This window comes from Bos grunniens, chromosome 17 (assembly GCF_055505025.1).
Source record: "Bos grunniens cultivar Pamir isolate PY7600 chromosome 17, Bosgru_T2T1.0, whole genome shotgun sequence".
NCBI lineage: Eukaryota > Metazoa > Chordata > Mammalia > Artiodactyla > Bovidae > Bos > Bos grunniens.
The window spans coordinates 57,834,820-57,854,744 of NC_141181.1; the positions used below are offsets into that span (position 1 = coordinate 57,834,820).

Here is a 19,925-nt window from a genome sequence, read left to right on the forward strand (position 1 = left end):
GGCAGTAACTGGGGGACTGGTCTCTAGATGTGGAGCAGAAGCCAGAGTCCTGTTTCTTTTTCTAAAGCAGCCCAGTGCCACAGAGCGAGACCCCTTTGATGTGGTATTGTTAGAATAAGAATTGAATTTTTTTTTTAAAGATCACTGCCATTTAATTAACCTATATGCTGGCAGCAATTAGTTTAAGACATCTGAGTAACACACAATCAGGTCCCTTTATATCTGCTCGTGTCAAGGGCTTAGGGTAATAGTTGACTTGTTCGTTTCCTAGGTTCATAGAGAGAGGCCAGTTTTATTCATTCTTCTAACAGTTATTTCTTGAGCTCCTACTGTGCACCAGGGTCTTCTCTAGACACTGCCATGTCCCTGCCCTCACTGAGTTGCTATTCTAGATTAGACCATGGTCCATGGACCAACTCTGCCCACTGCCTGGTGTTGTAAATAAAGTTTTATTGGAACACAGTTTTCCTTCTGTCCTTCCCCTCTTTCCCTTCCTCCTTTGCCTCATTTCTTTTCCTCTCTTCTTTCCTCCCTGCATTCTTCCCTTTCTCTTCTTTCTCCTAATTTCCTTCTTCTTCCCTTCCATCTCCCCTTCCTTCCAAATTACACACATTACACTCATGGTAAGCATTTTCACTTACTTGTCACATACATAGTCAAATGTGGGAGTTTCTCCAAGTCTCTTACTCCCACTGCCTTTCTTCTGTGACCTTAAGTACATCATAGGAATATATAGTAAATATATTCGAATATTGCAAAAATGTATCTATACATATTTTTATATATTTGTAGAGATGAGATCACACTGGATGTGTTGCTGGGCAGTTAGTTTTCTTCATAAATCACTGTCTGGTGGCATTTTCCCCATCTGCTCATGGAGAACAGGAGTTGGCAAACGAGGGCCCCAGGTCAAATCTGGCCCATAGCTTTTTTTTGTGAAAAAAAAAAAAAAAATTGAATTAGGACACAGCCTCACCCATGTGTTTATGTGTTGCCCAGGACAGCTTTTGTGCTTCATTGGCAGAGTTGAGGAGCTGTGATGGATACCCCCTGGCCTGCAAAGTCTGTAGAATTTGCTACCTAGCCCTTTATAGAAAAAGTTGGTTGATCCTAGCTATAGAACTACCTTATCCTTTTTCATGACTGCATAGTAGTCTAAAGTGTGGATGTACTGTATTTTATTAAAGTGAAGTGAAGTGAAAGTCGCTTAGTTGTGTCCGACTCTTTGTGACACCATGGACTATCCAGTCCATGGAATTCTCCAGGCCACAATACTGGAGTGGGTAGCCTTTCCCTTCTCCAGGGGATCTTCCCAACCCAGGGACCAAACCCAGGTCTCCCGCATTGCAGCCAGATTCTTTACCAGCTGAGCCACCAGGGAAGCCCTCTGCTTTAGTCTCTGTTTGTACTCTAGTGGGGACCCACTAACTCAGGCTCTCTCTGTGATACCTCCAGTTTGACATACATATTGTGGACTTTTCTGATGGGGAGGGTGGTGAACCCTTAGCTTTCAAGCTTGCACCAGAGATGGGCAGTGTGGCTTCTGCAGCTGTGTCCCCACGGCTGTCTTGGGGAGTGTGTTTCGGTGGTAGTTTTTGTCTCTTCTGGCATACCTTTGCCCTGGTCTGGCCTAAACTCTCAGACCTTGAGGTCTGGTCCTTGGAGAACCTGAGCAGATGCTGGCAAGGTGAGTGGTCCTTCATTTCAGAGTGTCAGACTGTGCCACACCTGCTGGTAACAGTATAGACCATTGGTGTTGAATTGGCAGACAGGGCAGCAGTTCTTGGGAGTGTGGAAGTGGTTTTGGAAAGCCCGTTAAAATGCAGATGTCTGGGCCCCACCCCAAAGGATTTGAGAAATTCTGGAGCTGAGCATATACTGCCCAACACAATGAAAAAGGGAACCATAGACATTCTTGAAAAAGAAACTCAGCTTTCATTGGCTCCCTCAAGGGTGCACTAGGGGTGTTGGGTTGCAAATGACGGAAGCCAGTTCTAGCCGGCTTACACAGAGAATGGACCTACTTGGAAGATTCCGGGATAACTCTCAGGATCTACTGGAAAGCTTGGAAAGGAGCAGGATCCAGGGCGTCCCAGAGGTTCTCAGTAGCAGGAATGACTTGAAAGGGTTTGGGGGAGCTGCCATAGATCACCTGAGCTTCAAAGTGTTTTTTTCCATTGTGTCACACCACTCAAGATTCACATTCCCTGGTGAGATTCTGATGGGTCTGATTTGGCACCTAGTGACTTGGGGTAGGCAACGTCTGTTCCCTGGTGGACGCCTCCAACAAGGTTGTGCATAGAGGAGAGAGAATTCCCCCAAACAGTGGGGGTGGGTGGGTGGTCACAATCAAATTCCACTGCAAAGCAGCCAGACAGGCCATTGGCTAAGAATTTTAAATACCTGAGATGTGCTGAGCAGAGAGAAATACATGGGCAAGTGCATTAAGTTACAATCCCTGGTGGGCCCGCCCTCTGTATTATTTGATCCCCAATGAATGCATTTTGTATCATAACAAGTCACTGTTGGATGCATAAGTTGAAACCAGGTGGAAGGCCTTGGTTTGAAAGGCAAAACAAAACACTGATTTCAGGCAACAGTGTTCAAACTCACATGGAAAAAGGGTTTCAGACCTTCTTCTTGGAGTCGCCATAGGACAGTCCTGACTTATCGGAAATTCCCCACTGCTGGGATCATAGCGCCGAGGTTTCACCACGCTCATGCTGACTCATTTGCCCCCAGAGAAGCGAGGGGTAGACAAGGGGTCTGGAGAGGTTATCCCACAATATAAATAAGAAGGCTTGAAGCCTTGTGGTTTCTGACCTGCCGAAGGTCACGGTGTAAGTCTGGAGGAAAGACTGTGAGGATGGAGGATCATAGTGAGGATGGATGAGCTTTTAAGGATGATCTGCTCTAAGCCCTCATTTTACGAGTGGAGTGGCTGAACACCCGCTGGGGTTAAGTGGCTGGCCCGAGTGCCCAGCCGGCCCTGGTGCTGTCTGAATCCTGCCCAAACCCTCAGGGGTGTCAGAGGCTGCTGTCTGTCTCGCCAGCTCTGATGGATGCCTTTCATGTGGCTCTCGGAGAACCACCAGATTGAAATACGTGCTTTTTAGGCTTGTGTGTAAAGATTCACTCCCAATTAATTTTTCCCAGGGTAAAGGAAGCTTCTTTGAAGAGCTTTATAGGTGGCACACACACAAAAATCATGGTTTCCTTGAAGAAACATTTCCTGCCAACCTCTAGCTTTGCAGAGAGAAGGCTCTCCGCTGGCCCACCACCTGGCAGATAGCTGTCAATTCTGCCTTTGCTTAGGATGCTGACCCTCAGTCAGTGCTTTCACTGGGGGTTAAAGGGGCATTGAGAATGCACGTGACAGCTTGCTTCTGTGCCCCAAGCAAATTCAGGTCTCAGGGAGGCTGTGATGTATTTTAGGACCAAGAGCACCGAGGTCAGACAGAACCAACTTCAAGTCCTGGCTTCTGTTCCTCACATGCAGTATGACCTTGGGAGAGTGGCTCAGTCTCTCTGATCCTCTGTTTCTTCACCTGGAGATGACCATCCCCATTTTAAAGATTAAAACGACCAAATACCTATAAAGTGCTTAGCACAAGACCAGGCTCATCATAAGGGCTTAATGGATGGTGCCTGTCACCATGAGAGCCAAGATACCTGGACTGGGAAGGGACAGAGACAACTTGGCAGATCCCTGCTTTGACAGGAAGGGAAACCAGCCTCCAAGGCCGCAGTGACCTGCTAAGTAATGACAGAGCCAGGTCAGCAGTTCAGCCTCCTGCTTCCATACCCAGAGATATTATCAGCACAGCACATGACCCCCTCAGGGTCACCCTGGACAGGCCACACCATCCCCTGTAGGGTGGGTGTCCCTAATGGTGGTAGTGATGCTGCTGAGTTCCCTCTTCCCGGCCTCTTCTCTCTCTGTCTCCTTTTGTTGTTGTTCAGTTGCTCAGTCACGTCCAGCTCTTTGCAACCCCAGGAACTACAGCACGTGAGGCTTCCCTGTCCTTCACTATCTCCCAGAGTTTGCTCAAACTCATGTCCATTGAGTCAGTGATGCCATTCCAACCGTCTCATCCTCTGTCGCCCCCTTCTCCTCTTGCCTTCAGTTTTTCCCAGCATCAGGGTCTTTTCCAATGAGTCAGCTCTTCAGGTTACCAAAGTATTAGAGCTTCAGCTTCAGCGTCAATCCTCCCAGTGAATTATTCAAGGTTGATTTCTTTTAGAATTGATTGGTTTGATCGCCTTGCTCTCCAAGGGACTCTCAAAAGTTTTCTCCAGCACCACAGTCTCCTTTAGGGTTTCTGATTTTAGGGGATGTTTAGTTAAATGATTCTCTGCCCGGGAGGAGGCCAAGAGAAGCGGGAAGAAGCCAATACTGGCTGTCACTTATGGGGCTGATGAAAGCCTGTCCACATCCTACTGTCCCCAGGGAGACAGCAAGAGCAGACCTCTGTACCAATTCATCTTGGAAATTGTCTTTTCTTCAGGCCAGGGGAGGGGGAGGGAAACCTAAAGGAAAACATCCAGCCACATGCCCGTGAAATCTCTGTCCAAAATCAGTCATCCTTTCTAATAATGAGGGCTGTCATGAGCCTTGGTTCATTCGGAAATGACGGTCTGTGTAAATATTTGGTCTGTAACTGATTTATGGGTTGGGGAACAAAAATATAAGATTAGTTCCTAATCACAGAGATGCAGGAAAATCAGCGGGCCTGGATGCCGGCACAGATCAGGCCTGGAAGGCAGAATTGAGGGTGGCTGTCTGGGTGAGCTCAGATGGGGTGGGGGAGGCTGGAGAGGGAGCTGGAGAAGGGCCTCCGGCTCATCCCACAAGGCAGAAGCACCGTTGTCCATGTCCAGGTCAAGAACTGGTCTAAACTGCAAGATGCATGACTTGCAAGTGTAAGATTGGTTGTCCCCAGCCAACCCCCATATCAACAACCTAGACAACTCTAGAACTGCACAGGCACTGCTGTAAGATGGGAATATGTGTGGTCAGCTCTTATGGTGTGATTGATAAAGCGATTAGGAATTGGCTTTGAAGTCAGTGAAATCTGTGATCATGCTCCTAGCCTTTATTGAGCTGTGACCTGGGTATGTTAAGTGTGGAGAAACCGAGTTACCTTCACTGCAAAACGGCGGTCATGATTGTTCCTACTCCAATGAGATAATGTGTCCAGAACACAGCATCTGACCCCTTACCTCTCAGCCAGGCCAGTCTTAATGCTGACATTAGCAGTCCCAGGAATACTGGAATTCAAACCCCACCCGCCTCCCCAGGTAGCTGATTATGGGCACCTACCTGTCCTGCAGGTTAACCAGCCCCACAGCCACTCCATATAGAAAATGTGTCCTACCAGAAATAAATGTATAGGGTGGGTGCCAGCTTGGCACCCCCCACCTGTGGCATCGAGGCAAAGTGGGTGCACTGGAGGGTCCCTCATCTCACTCACTGCCAGGAGGAGTCCCCGAGCATTCAGGCTGTGGTACAGTGGGCACACTTGGACCTTCAGACATTCATTTCATTAATTGAGCTCTTATTATGTGTCAGACTCCATACTGGGCCCTAGGGATCCACACAGAACAAGTCACACATGAGCCCTGCCCTCCTGGTGCTTCCAAGTGGATGGGAGAGGTCTATGTTCTTCAAAGAATTAGAAAAACAGATGTGTATTCCAGAACGGGGCTGGAACTTGAAAGCCTGTCCAGGTGCTATGACAAGACCCAGCCTACCCTGGACAGGCAGGGTCAGGATGAGGAAAGGAAAGACACCAAACAAAGTCCAGCAGGCAGGGGTGGCAAGCTCATGGGATGAGCCAGGTGATGGGAAGTGGGAGTCAGGGTGAAACAAACCAGAGGAGTTTTCCCGCTTTCAGGTGAGTCCAGACCCTACTAGGATGGGGTTGGTAAGTTGCAGCTCATATCCAGCCCAGAGCCTCCTTTTGTGGGTATTTTATTGGAATACACCCTGCCCGTTCATCACTTGTCACCCGGGACTGACTGAGCTTGTGCCACAAGGGCAGAGCTGAGTAGCTGTGACCGAGAGCTTAGGGCTTGCAAAGCCAAAGATGCTTACTTTCTGGCTGTTTACAGGAAGTTGTCAACCTCTGCACGGAACATCTTTCCTATCCTCTCCTGATCATTTTTTTTGTCTCCTTTACTATTTGTGCTTGGGAAATCCCATGGATAGAGGGGCCTGGAGGGCCACAGTCCATGGGGTCACAAAGAGTCAGACATGACTTAGCAACTAAACAACAACTCACCTTGGATCTGAAGTGTATCTTAGTGGATGAGAGGAGAATGTGTGTATGAGGACTGTTTGCTCTTCTCTAAATCAAGTCAATCAATAGGTAGAAATCTATTGGATATTGAGAGCTGATCTGTTACTGAGTGAAGTTTAAAAAAATACAGTATATCTATTCTTAAGATTTTCAAGTGCATATTTATATATACATTCACATATGACATATTTATATGTAATATATTTGTTTAGTTATATATTATGTACTATATAAAAGTTGACTACTACTATTACTACTACTAAGTCACTTCAGTTGTGTCCGACTCTGTGCGACCCCATAGACGGCAGCCCACCAGGCTCCCCTGTCCCTGGGATTCTCCAGGCAAGAATACTGGAGTGGGTTGCCATTTCCTTCTCCAGTGCATGAAAGTGAAAAGTGAAAGTGAAGTCGCTCAGTCATGTCCAACCCTCAGCAACCCCATGGACTGCAGCCTTCCAGGCTCCCCCGTTCATGGGATTCTCCAGGCAAGAGTACTGGAGTGGGGTGCCATTGCCTTCTCTGATATAAAAGTTTACATATATTTAATTATATATCATATATAAAATGGACTTCCCAGGTGGTACTAGTGGTAAAGAACATGCCTGCCGATGCAGGAGACTTAAGAGACACTGGTTTGATCTCTGGGTTGGGAAGATTCCCTGGTGGAGGTCATGGCAACCCACTCCAGTAATCTTACCTGAAGAAATCCCCATGGACAGAGGAGCTTGGCAGGCTACAGTCTATAAGGTCATGCAGAGTCGGACACGACACGCACAGTCTCATTTAAGCTGTAGAGCAGGATTTAGCACTCATGCATGCATGCATATATAATATATAAAAATATATGTATATGTTTACTTGTATATCATATAAATATAAAAGTACAAACGTGTATAAATATATACATCCATAAATTTTATGTAATATTGTATATAATTAATATATACAAACATAATATTATATAATTAAACATATATGCTAAATTTCTAAAAATATATAAACAACCACATTTTAATATCTGTTAACTAAATCTGAGATACCAGTTACTAACTGGTACCAGTCATCTGGGAAACAAAATTCACCTCAAGTTTGATCTTCAATATAAAACTTGAAATAATAATGAAACATCATTGAAATATTAAGTAACAATGGAGCACATTATTCCATGCCCATACCTCTTGTTTTCTAGAAATTTTTTTCATTTTAATAAAAAAAGAGGAGAAATTCAAGCAAATAATATGGTATGCATTTAAAGATTTATTATTATTATTATTATAAAAGAATACTCCTGTTGCTAAGCTCAAATGGCAAAGAAAAGTCTAAAAGTAATAAAGTACGTACTCTGGAAATCCCAATTTGCCAATTGCTTCTTGTGTAGCTTTAGACATGAGCGTGTCTACCTAAGACTGGGGGTCCATATGACACACCAGCTTAGCACACATCTTGTGTCTCTTCCTGTTTCCCTCCTCGATTGAATTGGCCAGCACGTCCTGGGAGAGCTGAGTCCCAAATGCCTCCTCTCCCTCTTTCTCCATGACCCAGACCTTGGTCCACGGCGTGCTCATCTTTTGCCTGGGTGCCTTCTGCAGCCTCCAGTTCAGATTCCCTCATCCCATTCTTGCTTCCATCCAGTCAGCTTTCTACACACCAGGGAGAGCGATCTAAGAACAGAATCAGATTTCATCATCTTCCTTCTTAAACCTCTCCAACAGGTTCCCATCACTTTCACAATCTCCTTTGAGTGGCCCCCTGCCTCTTTTCTCCTCTCTTGCTGTGAGTTGACCTGCCCTGGCCTTGATCTTTCCTCATGGCCTGGTCTCCTCTCCCTTCAGATCTCTGCAAGTCTGGCTTTCCTTGACATGCAAGTCTCGGCCTAAAGGCCGTGTCCCCAGAGAGACCCCGCCACAGAGCCACTACATCACCTGATTTTCGTTCTCCCTGTAGCTCTTATTATTAACCAGTATTTCCTTATCATTTCATGTATTTGTCTGTATCCCCCACCAGGATACCAGCCCAGGGAAACCATGGCTCTTGCGTCTGCCTCCTTAATTGTTGGAGTCTAGCACCTCCTTGTCCTAAGAATATTTATTGGGAGGGGGGTTCAGGATGGGGAACACGTGTATACCCGTGGCGGATTCATGTTGATGTATGGCAAAACCAATACAATATTGTAAAGTAATTGGCCTCCAATTAAAATAAATAAATTTAAATTAAAAAAAAACTTTAAAAAAGAATATTTATTGGATTCATGTTTTTCACTAATATATCTTTTAACGACACAAATGAGGTCATACTATATACACTGTTTTTTCCTCTTCCTTCCTTCACTTTGTAATAAGTGGTATTCTCACTATCCAGATTCTTTTAAACACCTACACAGCTCCATCAAATGGAGTTACCATTTCATACCATTTAATGGATCAGCCCCCTATGATACATATCTCTGCTGTCTCCAGCCTTTTGCGAAGCAAAGTTAATTTTACTATAGGAGAGGGAGGGGGAAAATCAGAGAGAAGAGAGGGGGTGGGATGATGAAGATGCTCTAATAGCAGAACAGTGATCACCTCACCCTGTCTGGCCGGGAACAGGGTGCCTTAGAGCAGCAAAGTCCAAAAGAAGTTTCAGTGATGCTGGAAGTGCTGTGTCCAAAATAGCAGCCACTAGCTGCAGGTGACTTCGGGGCATTTGAATTGTGGCAACTTGAGACCGATGAACAGAATTGTAAATTTTATCTTACTGAATTTTTAAAGCTTCATAGCCACTTGTGGCTGTGGTTACTGTATAGGATGGCATAGGTTTAGGCATCCAGTCGGGTGTGGCCAATGCCTGACCCTGGATGAGTCAGGCCACCGTGGCTGAGCTACAAGGAGAGAAGGGAATAAGAAGGCAGAGTGTTTATTATTTAGCTGCAGAAGGTCAAGAGATGCTGTCACTTGAGGGAAAATAAATCCCAAGCTGGCTCTGGTTCTTTTTAGGATTTTTTCATGATTAACATCTTTGGGCAGGGAGCCTAGAACAGGGACTGGAAAACTTTTTCGGTAAAGGGCAAGAAAGGAAATAGTTTCTTTCCGCTTTGTGGGCCATACAGTGTGTGCTGCAACTTAACTCCCCCGTTGTCAAGCTAAAGAATTCACAGACAGTGTGTTATGAATGGGCATGGCTGATAAAACGTTATTTACAAGAACCGCCTAGGAGGTGCATTTGGTCCAGAGTTGGTCCAGAGTTTGTCAGCCCCAGGACTAGAAGAATCTGGCTGGATCTACCCAGCTCAAACCAGCAGGTAGCCTCCCAGAGAACAAGAGGAGAACAATGCCCCAGGCATAACTCAGGGTTTCTTACATTTTGCACACCCAGCCAGGGTAGGAGGTAGCTGCTGGGATGACCTACTTCCAGTGAAAGATGATTTCTGGCGGGTTACACCTGAGTTTGAGATTCCTGCTCTGCTTTGGTGGGGTACCCACAGCCACAAAGCAGGTGTGGGACAGACTCCTGCTTTCTGGCCAGGTCTACCCTGGTGTGGAAGTGGTATGCAAGGTGGGGCTGCTGAGGACAAACTGGGCTCACATTTCCTTTTTTATGGCCCGTGGTGTCCAACGCAGTGCCTTACACTTAGAGTGTGCTTGGGCAACCTGTGCTGAATTTGCAACCAAGTGCCAAATCATCTCTTTGAGCTTCAGTTTCCCCATCTGTAAAATGGGAATGACTGTAGCACCTTCCCCACAAGGCAGTGGGGAGGACCGCAAGAATTACAGCCTATGTAGGGCTGGTGTCTGGAATGCAGTGAGTACTCAGGCACGACAGAGATGCACATGCTGGGTTGTTGATGGCAACCCAGCGTCAGATGGTTCTGGAGGGATCAGAGCTGCTCATCCTTGAGTTCAGCCTTTAAGGGTGTGCAGGGAGTAGATGAGAGAGGGTCCTAGGAGAGTGAAGGCACAGGGAAGCTGAGGTAGTGCTCACTGGCAGTAAGAGGAAACAAGGAAAACAGAGTTGAGGTCACATGCCTTCATGAAGTAGGAAACTGACGGGAAACAATACAGATCCATACCAAGAGGATGGTGCCAGGCCTCACACCTTTCAGATCCCTCTAATCTCCTGTGGTAATTTGCACACTTGGATGATATCCCTCAGCAGAAAGGCTCAGAACAAGGAAGCAACGAGCCCATGACCACAAAGCTAACACGAGGGGAGCAAGACCTCCAACCAGGCTACTTGACTTCCAGGCCTTGGGAAGCACATTACCGTGTTGTCTGCTGTCTTTATCCACAGAAAACCATAGGATATTGAGTACAGTTCCCTGTGCTATAGAGTAGGACCTTGTTGTTTATCCATCCTACAAAATACACCATTTTAAAGTGTACAATTCAATGGCATTAAGTGTATTCTCAATCTTGTGCAACTATCACCACTATCCAGTTCTAGAATTTCCCATCAGCTCAAATGGAAACCCCAGACCCATTGAACAGTCATTTCCCATTTACCCTTCTGACCTCAGTCCCAGGCGACCACTAATTTGCTTTCTGTCTCTATAGGCTTTCCTATTCTGAATATTTCATATAAATGGAATCATCATATGTGTGTGGCCTTTGCATGTGTTTTTTTCACTTAGTTCAAGTTTTTGAGGTTCATCTACATTGTAGCATGACTCAGTATTTCATAATACTGAGTAATAGTCCATTGTCTGGATAGACCACAATTGGTTTATCCATTCACCTGTCGATGGACATTTGAGTTGTTTCCACCTTTTGACCACTGTGAATGATGCTGCTATAAACATTGCGCACAGTTTTTGTTTGAACACCTGTTTTCAATTCTGTTGGGAACATATCTAGGAATAGAATCGCTGGGTCAGTAATTCTATGTTTACTTGTTGAGGAATCGTCAAACTGTCTTCCACAGTGGCCGCTCCATTTTACATTCCCACCGGCAGTGCACACAGGTTCCAGTTTCTCCACATCCTCACCAACACTCACTGTTTTATGATTTCTTGATTATGGCCATCTTAGTGGGTGTGAAGTGGCATCTCATGGTGGCTTTGATTTGCATTTCCCTAATGGCACCCCACTCCAGTACTCTTGCCTGGAAAATCCCATGGACGGAGGAGCCTGGTGGGCTGCAGTGCATGGGGTCACAAAGAGTCAGACATGACTGAGCAACTTCACTTTCACTTTTCACTTTCATGCATTGGAGAAGGAAATGGCAACCCACTCCAGTGTTCTTGCCTGGAGAATCCCAGGGACGGCAGGGCCTGGTGGGCTGCTGTCTATGGGGTCGCACAGAGTCGGACCCGACTGAAGTGACTTAGCAGCAGCAGCAGCAGCAATGACTAAATAATGCTGGACATCTTTTCACGTGCTTGTCAGTCATTTGTGTACCTTCTTTGGAGAAATGTCAGCTCAAATCTTTTAATCTTTCACTTTTTAATTGGGTTGTCTTTTTTACTGTTGTCTAAAAGACTTTTTTGTAAGGCATAACTTCCACTCAGAAGTAAAATGCACTATTTTTGTGGACAGTTTGACGAATTTTATTTATCAGTACCACCCAATCAATACAGAGGACACATCCAGCACCGAGAAGGATTACTGGTTCCATTTCTAGTCAATAACCTCCCCCCCCAAAAATCACTCTTCTGGCCTCTCTCACTATGGATCAGTCTTGCCGGTTCTTGGGCTTGATGTAAATGGAATCATGAGGGACTCAGACAGCATATGCTCTTCTGTGGCTGGCTTTTTTGGCCCAGCACTGTATCTTTGAGACTCAGCCATATTGTAGTATAGCAGTGGTTTCCTCTTTTTCATTGTCATGCAGTTACAGTCAAATATTTGAGTATACTATGATATATTTATCCATTCTATTATTGATGGACATTGAGAGTGTTCCCAGTGTTTGCCCATATGAACAATGTTGGCATGAACATTCTTACATGGGTCATTCTGTGGACACGGGCAGTCATTTTGGTTAAGGACATAATACCCTGGGGTGAAATGATTGGATCAGAGTATTTGTTCAGTTTCAGTAGATACTGTCAAATTGTTTTCCTAGATGGTTGTACCAATTCACAGTCTCACCAGGATTTTATGGGAATTCTGGTTGCTCTGTATTGACATTTGGTGCTGTCAGCTCCATTAGCCACTCTGGTGAGACCTGTACGAAAATTTACTTGACATTTTTTTTTTTTTAACCAATGTCTCTTTCTCCATCTCCTTTCTTCTTCCTCATCTGCTTCTTCCTCTTTTTCTCTTTATTTTCCTTTTTCTTCTTTCCCTTCCTCTTCTTCTTTTAATTCTTTTTATTATATTTTACATAAGGCTGTATACTGGAAATTAACTGCATGAAATTATAGATTTGGTGTACAAAATCAATATTTCAAATTTTAACTATTAAAATACAAACATGATTCTGTGTCTCATCTGAAAGTATTGCCTGTTCCTCCACACCCGGGGAAATGCAACTTATGCTGTTTGACTCATTGGTGCCTCTGCTTTTGCCAAGGCCCCTGTTGATTCTTGCCCTGCTCCAGGCATGCTTAAGCCAGAAATGAGGGTTGTTGCCTGTGGCCAAGGAACAGAGTGGATTCTCAATAAACACTCTCCCAGCCTTAGGCTTTTCCAAATCCTCCCCTTCCTCTGAGCAGCTGCGTCCAGGGTCCCTAAGTACAGCCACCCCAACTTTCACCCCTTCTCGTCTACGAACTGGTGTTATTCTTTGCTGTTTGAAAAGGGTCTTTCCTGGAGGTCACCCTTTGGCTAATTAGATGAGGCCGACTGCAAAAGATTTAAATGGCCCAATTTGAGAAGGAGGAGCAACTCACAAAGCCCCGGGTTAGACCAGCGGGCATTTTTCCTGTTTGGGGAAATGGCTCCTGGATTAGCCCCCTACCACCCAGGATGGTGTGTGAGAACGCGCGTTTTCGCCTGTCCTCCTGCCATGCCTGCCGAGAGGAACTTGTCTGTCCCCAGCCCTGTCATTTCCTCCCAGTCGACAGGGCCAGATGCTCCAGACCCCGTTAATGAGATGCTGAGGGATTTGGCCATTGAAGGCTTTCGAGTTCAAGGGGACATAACCCCACCCCTGACGCAACTGAGGGGCTGTGAGCCGGCAGCTCAGCTTAACTCAAGATCCAGCAGACTTTAGGGAGAGGAAATGGTACAAAGCCCAACCATCAGTTTGCGACTTCCCCTGGCAACCTTTGTGATGAAAGCTCTAAGAGGCAGGTTGGCAAATGGACATTCATCATGAGCCTTCTGAGTGCAGAGCTGTCTGCCAGACCCAGGCAGAGGTGGCCGAGGCTGGCAAAAGAAATAAGGTGCATCTCCGTCCTATAGGAGCCCATAGTTGAGAAGTAACTGGGAAGATGTTAATAAACAGTCCTCCTGACTCACAGATCAGATCTGGGCCACAGTCCTTTAGAATTCTCACGAGGTGGCGGATGTTGGTTCCCAGCCTGAGTTGGGGCACATGGACTTGGATGGGAGTCTGTGGACCTGGCTCTGCCACTGTGGGGCGCCTGCTTTGTGTCTGCATGGACATCCAGCTTAACCTGGTCATAGGTGCATTAATAGCAGGTATATGCAGATGACACCAACCTTATGGCAGAAAGTGAAGAGGAACTAAAAAGCCTCTTGATGAAAGTGAAAGAGGAGAGTGAAAAAGCTGGCTTAAAGCTCAATATTCAGAAAACGAAGATCATGGCATCACTTCATGGGAAATAGATGGGGAAACAGTGGAAACAGTGTCAGACTTTATTTTTTTGGGCTCCAAAATCACTGCAGATGGTGACTGCAGCCATGAAATTAAAAGACGCTTACTCCTTGGAAGGAAAGTTATGACCAACCTAGAGAGAGTATTCAAAAGCAGAGACATTACTTTGCCAACAAAAGTCCGTCTAGTCAAGGCTATGGTTTTTCCAGTGGTCATGTATGGATGTGAGAGTTGGACTGTGAAGAATGCTGAGCGCCGAAGAATTGATGCTTTTGAACTGTGGTGTTGGAGAAGACTCTTGAGAGTCCCTTGGACTGCAAGGAGATCCAACCAGTCCATTCTGAAGGAGATCAGCCCTGGGATTTCTTTGGAAGGAATGATGCTAAAGCTGAAACTCCAACTTTGGCCACCTCATGCGAAGGGTTGACTCATTGGAAAGGACTCCGATGCTGGGAGGGATTGGGGGCAGGAGGAGAAGGGAACGACAGAGGATGAAATGGCTGGATGGCATCATGGACTCGATGGACGTGAGTCTGAGTGAACTCCGGGAGTTGGTGATGGACAGGGAGGCCTGGTGTGCTGCAATTCATGGGGTTGCAAAGAATCGGACACGACTGAGTGACTGAACTGAACTGAACTGAACCTGAACCCTCATTCTGTGCTGCGTCCCGTGTCATGCATGTGATCTCATAGAAGTATTCGTATCACGATTTCCTTCTTAGATAGGTGCTATTATTTACCCCCATGGTCCAGGAGAGGAAACTGAGGCACAGAAAGGTGGGATCTCTTTCCTGAGGTTACAATCAGGACCTGAGCTCCAGTCCTCCCCCCGACCCCAAAGCCTGTGTGAATTTGACTCCTACTCCCTCTGTGCAGACGCCTTTTTGAACCTTCACAGCTGGACGCTCATGTGGAATGAAATGCCGCGCCCTATCCCTCTCACGGGGGGCGGGGGGTGGTGAGCCAGCCAACGCCGCCTGCCATTCTAACAAGAGGCCTTGCTGCTGACCCCTGGAGAGATAATAAGCAAGGCTGCCAGCGCAGGTGCTGCAAGGGGGCGACTCGGCAGGCACTGCTGGAACTCCTTAAAGCTGAGGAGCAGCAGACCTCCTGGAGAGGGTGACTTCTAGGCTGCCCGTGTGGGAGGCCTCCACTCTTAAAATTAACACTCTCCCGCCCTCTGTCCAGAGCTGTGAAAATCTGCAAGGGGGTTTGCTTTGACCACAGGGGGGCGCCCAACTCCTTGCCACACCTGAACAGGGCACTGGGGTGGGGGGAGGTGAGGGGGAGAGAAGTGAGGGTAATTTTGGGTGTAGTTTTAAACCAAACTCTCTTCAGCTGATCACATGAGCTCCTGGGGAAGGGCAGAAACATTTCGAAACCAGCCCAAGAGGGACCTTCTATTCAGCTGGGGCTGAGCTAGGGGCTAAGAGTTCCAACAACAGTAATGACGGGGTCCCACCCTCCAAAGAGCCCACAGTCAGGAGAATTCAAACGCCGTCTGCTAAGTGTCCATCCAGAGCAATCATTTAACAAGCATTTCATGAGCACCGACTGTGTGTCAGGCTCTGTGATGGTTGCCAAAGACAGAAAAACGAAAACAGTACAAAATCATTGCCCTCAAAGATCCGCAGTCCACGTGGGAGAGAGTGTGTGTGTGTGTGCATGTGTATGCACGGGCAAGCTTAGTTGTATCCAACTCTTTGTGACCCCATGAACTGTAGCCCACCAGGCTCCTCTGTTCATGGGATTTCCCAGGCAAGAAAGCTGGAATGGTTGCCATTTCCTAATCCAGGGAATATTCCCCACCCAGGGATTGAACCTGTGTCTCTTACATTGGCAAGCAGACTCTTTAGCACCGTGCCACCTGGGAAGCCTACAGGAATAAGTCTGGAAAAAATAGGGAAGTGCAGACACAGAGATACATAGAGAATACTTTACAAGGGTGGAGGAGGAGCACCAACCGAAACTAGGAGGAAATGGGGAGTATCAGGGAAGGCTTCCTGGAGGAAGAACACTCGACCCTGGCTGGGATGCACTACCGGTGCCAGGGAAGGCTTCTTGGAGGAGAGGACATGAGAGCCAGAGTTATAAACGACATGTCGGGGTCAACCAGGCAAAGAAGGAGTGGGTCTTTCAGACGATGGGAACAGTGTAAGCCATGGACTGGAGGTGAGGAACAGCACAGAATATAGTGCGGGGAGCCTCGGGAGGGAAAGCGGAAGAGGGTGGCAAGGCCAGGTGGAGATGGGGGGGGGAGGGGGGGTCGGTGCCGAGTGCTATGGTAAGGAGATAGGGCCTCCGGCTGTCTTTGTGTGTGCGTAGGGATACATTCCCCTCTTCTCTTTCTGTCTCCTTTTCAGAGCCAAGAAGAAAAGCAAGCCCTTGAACCTCAAGATCCACAGCAGCGTGGGCAGCTGTGAGAACATCCCCTCCCAGCAGCGCTCCCCGCTGCTGTCCGAGCGCTCCCTCCGCTCCTTCTTCGTGGGACATGCGCCCTTCCTGCCCTCCACCCCTCCCGTCCACTCCGAGGCCAATTTCTCCGCAAGTAAGTCCTCTGCACCCGTACCCGGGTGGCTGCACCTGCTGCTCTCCGCTCCCGGGGCGCGCCCTCTGCTTTTCCTTCCGTGAAAATACGCCTCATCCGCGCTCCGCCAGGCACCACCCGCTGCGCCACGCAACGCCCCTGCGGATGGTTTCGGAAGAAAGGGGGTGGAATAGGGCGACCCTGGGCCGTGTGCTGCTAAGTGTCACTAGGCCCGTGTGCCTGCGGGTGTGTAGGCATGACAGCGAGAAGCAAGCTTGCAGGACGTTACAGGAAACAGCAGCCCTTTCTTTCCTGTGCTTCTCAGCTGCCCAGTCACAGGATTCTCCCTGGACACCGTGGGCTAAGGTGTCTCTGATTTAATTTTGTAATTTTCTCCCCCACACCGGTGGATGCGTGTAACCTTTACATCTCCATGATGGATTTTCGTTCACACTGGGCTGAGCGGGGCCCGGGGTGGCTTACATTCTGCTGTCATGAGTTTTGCGGCAAAGTGGTTATTCCTAGGGGCAGAAATGGAACTTTCTGGTGATCAAGGATGAAGTCTCAGAAGGCGTTTAATCTTTTCTGCCCAGAGGCCCGTTTTGCTGAGCAGGCGCAGATGTGGTCAGAGGGGAGCCCCTGAAAAAAGCTCAACCAGTCCTCCAGCCAAGACAATAACTTTATTGCTTGGGAACTTGGGAAGAGGAGGGGGTGCTAGAATGTGGAGAAATAACCCCTTGCCCTTAATACAGCCAGACTGTGTCCACGTGTTGCTACTCTGATAAGTGATAAATGATGCTCACTGAGTAACTAGTATGTGCTAATCAGACACGTGTGATGTCATTTAGTTCTTGCAACAATCAGTGGTACACATGGATTATTCCCATTGTATAGATGAGGAAATTGAGGCCCAGAGACATCAAAGAATTGCCTAAAGTCACACAGCTATGTAGTTGAGTCAGGATTTGAATCTGATTCCTTCTAACTCCAGAGTATACCAGTTTAACCATCATGCCTGATTTTGTAACCAAGTTCCTCAGATACCCAGCAGGACATCTTTCTCTAAATGTGGGATTCTGTTCTTTATCTTTACATAAAGGTTTTTAAAACTCTTTTTAGGGAGCCCATGGACCTGTTAAGGATTGGATGCAATCTGTTAGTTCTCTCCCTGGAAAACTGCAGATGGAATGTCCAACACAAATGTCTGGAGTCAGGATTGTCAGGTTGAGAAGCTCTGCCTTACCCCGGCTGGATGGCCCGAGCAGAACGGTGAACTCAGTTTACAGTCCACACATGTGTCTCCTGCGTCCACTGCAGGACTCAGTGGAGGGTCTGGTGCCAGAAGAGACTTGTGTGGACATCAGGAGAGGCTCCGGAGCCTGGCTTATCTCGGTGCCCAAGGCTACAGGCCCTGAATCAAGCAAACTAAAATAGTGCCCACGACACACGTAGACGCCAGAAAGCCAGTTTATCAATTTGTCAAGAGAAATCACTGTCAGAGGGATTAGAGACTCTCCATGATGGTGGGTGGGCCTGAGGTGAGCCTGGTCAAGGGAAAGGGGTGATGACATTTGCGGTGAGTATTGGCAGCCGACTGGGGCAGGGCGCCATGGCTCTGGAGGGGGCTGCCTGGGTTCCAGCCCCAGCTCTGTTATTTCTGAGCAGTGTGCTGACCTCCAGCAAGTTAAGAGCCTCTCTGAGCCTCAGTTTCCATAATCTGTGAAATGGGAAAACAATAGCTTCACGTCACAGATGTTTGTGAGGACTGGATGAGCTCATATTTGTCAAATTGCCTGCACAGTGCTTGGCACACAGTAAGCACCTCATAATGGCAGTTGCTATTCTGATGTTTGTTGTCTCCTTCTCCTAGAGTCATTTCCATCCTCTGGCTCCATGATTAATTTTGAGGCTGTAGCTAAATGCCTTTCAGGTCACCCCAGCACCCCCAACCCAACTCCCTTTTGGCCCCAAGAGTGCCTGGAATTTACCTTGGCGTGATGCTGTGCACTGCCTCTGGCAGCCATCTGTCTTCAGGCATCGCCATCATATGAGAGAATGTCAGCATGGCTGCCTCAAAGGGTTTGACCATACCCCTGGACTTTAATTCCAGCCAGAGGAGAAATATCTTGATCTTACCTTAAAAAAAAAAAAAACCAACAGCCGTCAGACTTGCACGTTCAGACCCTTGCTTCTGCCCCAGAGTTTTGCAAGGATTCACCGTAGTTTCCCATTTTCATGCCTGCCCTCATCTCCATCTGGAGGAGACGCTTCCCTGCCTGCCCGTGGGCAGGAGCAGAGTCATCCTGAATTAAAATCAGCTCCCGATACTATGAGGCCCTAGAAGCACAATTTTCTCTCAGGACAGTCCTGGTCCTTGTATGCAGAGAGGCCCCTCCCTGATCTCCCAGGAAGGAGAAAGCTAGCATTTGAGTCTCAGGGAGAGAGCAAGTGTGTAACCCAAGTATTAGCTGGACTCCCATGGACCAGTCGTATTTTCAGTGATCCTAACAAATAGCAGAAGCAGAGGCAGCCTGGTGGAGGAGGCTCCAGATCAGGAAATGAGAAGCTCTCCACTGGATCTTGGTGTTGTCACCAGTGACCCTGTGACCTTTGTCCTCGCTGGGCATGTCAGTGGCATTGTCACAGTTCAGATGCATTGCACTCTTTGGGGGCGGATGTCATTATTCCCATGTTACAGATCAGGAAACTGAGGCTCTGAAAGGCGAGTGATCTTGACCACATTATAGGTATTGAATTCAAACGCAAACTCTAACCTGCATCCCGTCTTCCTTTCTCTCTCTGGGTCTCAGTTTCCCCAACTGTGCAATAAAAGACTCCATGCAAGTCCATTCCGGAGCTCAGGAACTCTAAGGCTAACCCAGGGAGTATGCAGAGCGGCTTTTCTAGGCAGATATTTTGACTCACTCAGAATGCCAGTTTGGGAGTCTCTGGGTCAGGGCTATGGGGAGCACACAGCTGCGGGCACCGGCTCCCCCATACTACCGACAGTCCTGTTCTCACGCCACTCTGAGTTCTAGAGGAGAACTTCCGGCCTCTGGGCCCCAGTGCCAGCCTTCCTCCCCTGATCCGGCTGAGGAAACCTCTGAGGCAGTGTCCCTGCCAGGCTGAGTCCGTCCTCCCGTTTGTCACTGTCAGCTCTGGCTGTGGCTGCGCTGTGAAGGGCGGAGATCCTATGTCCTGTTATCCCCGATGGTAATGCCGGGAGTCAGCATTAGGAAGATTCTGGCTGCAGAGTGGCCGGGCCTTGGACCCGGGGTGCCTAGCCACCTCGAATGAGCTGCAAGAAGGACTTAACCTCCTTGGGGCTGGCCCTGCTTCCCTGGTCTGGGGATGACAGGCAGGGGAAGGGAGGAGAGTAGAAGGAGTCTTGGCTC

General features: G+C 47.7%; 1 protein-coding gene across 6 annotated transcripts in view; it reads left to right on the forward strand.

The window, feature by feature from the left end:
- The window catches only part of KSR2 (kinase suppressor of ras 2), a 437,805-nt gene that overhangs the window by 235,911 nt on the left and 181,969 nt on the right, over positions 1-19,925 (forward strand). For all 6 annotated transcript variants that reach the window (XM_086348000.1, XM_086347998.1, XM_086348001.1 and 3 more), the window contains exon 5: positions 16,367-16,551. In XM_086348000.1, coding sequence (XP_086204126.1) covers positions 16,367-16,551 — 185 coding nt within the window. The remainder of the gene's footprint in view (positions 1-16,366; positions 16,552-19,925) is intronic.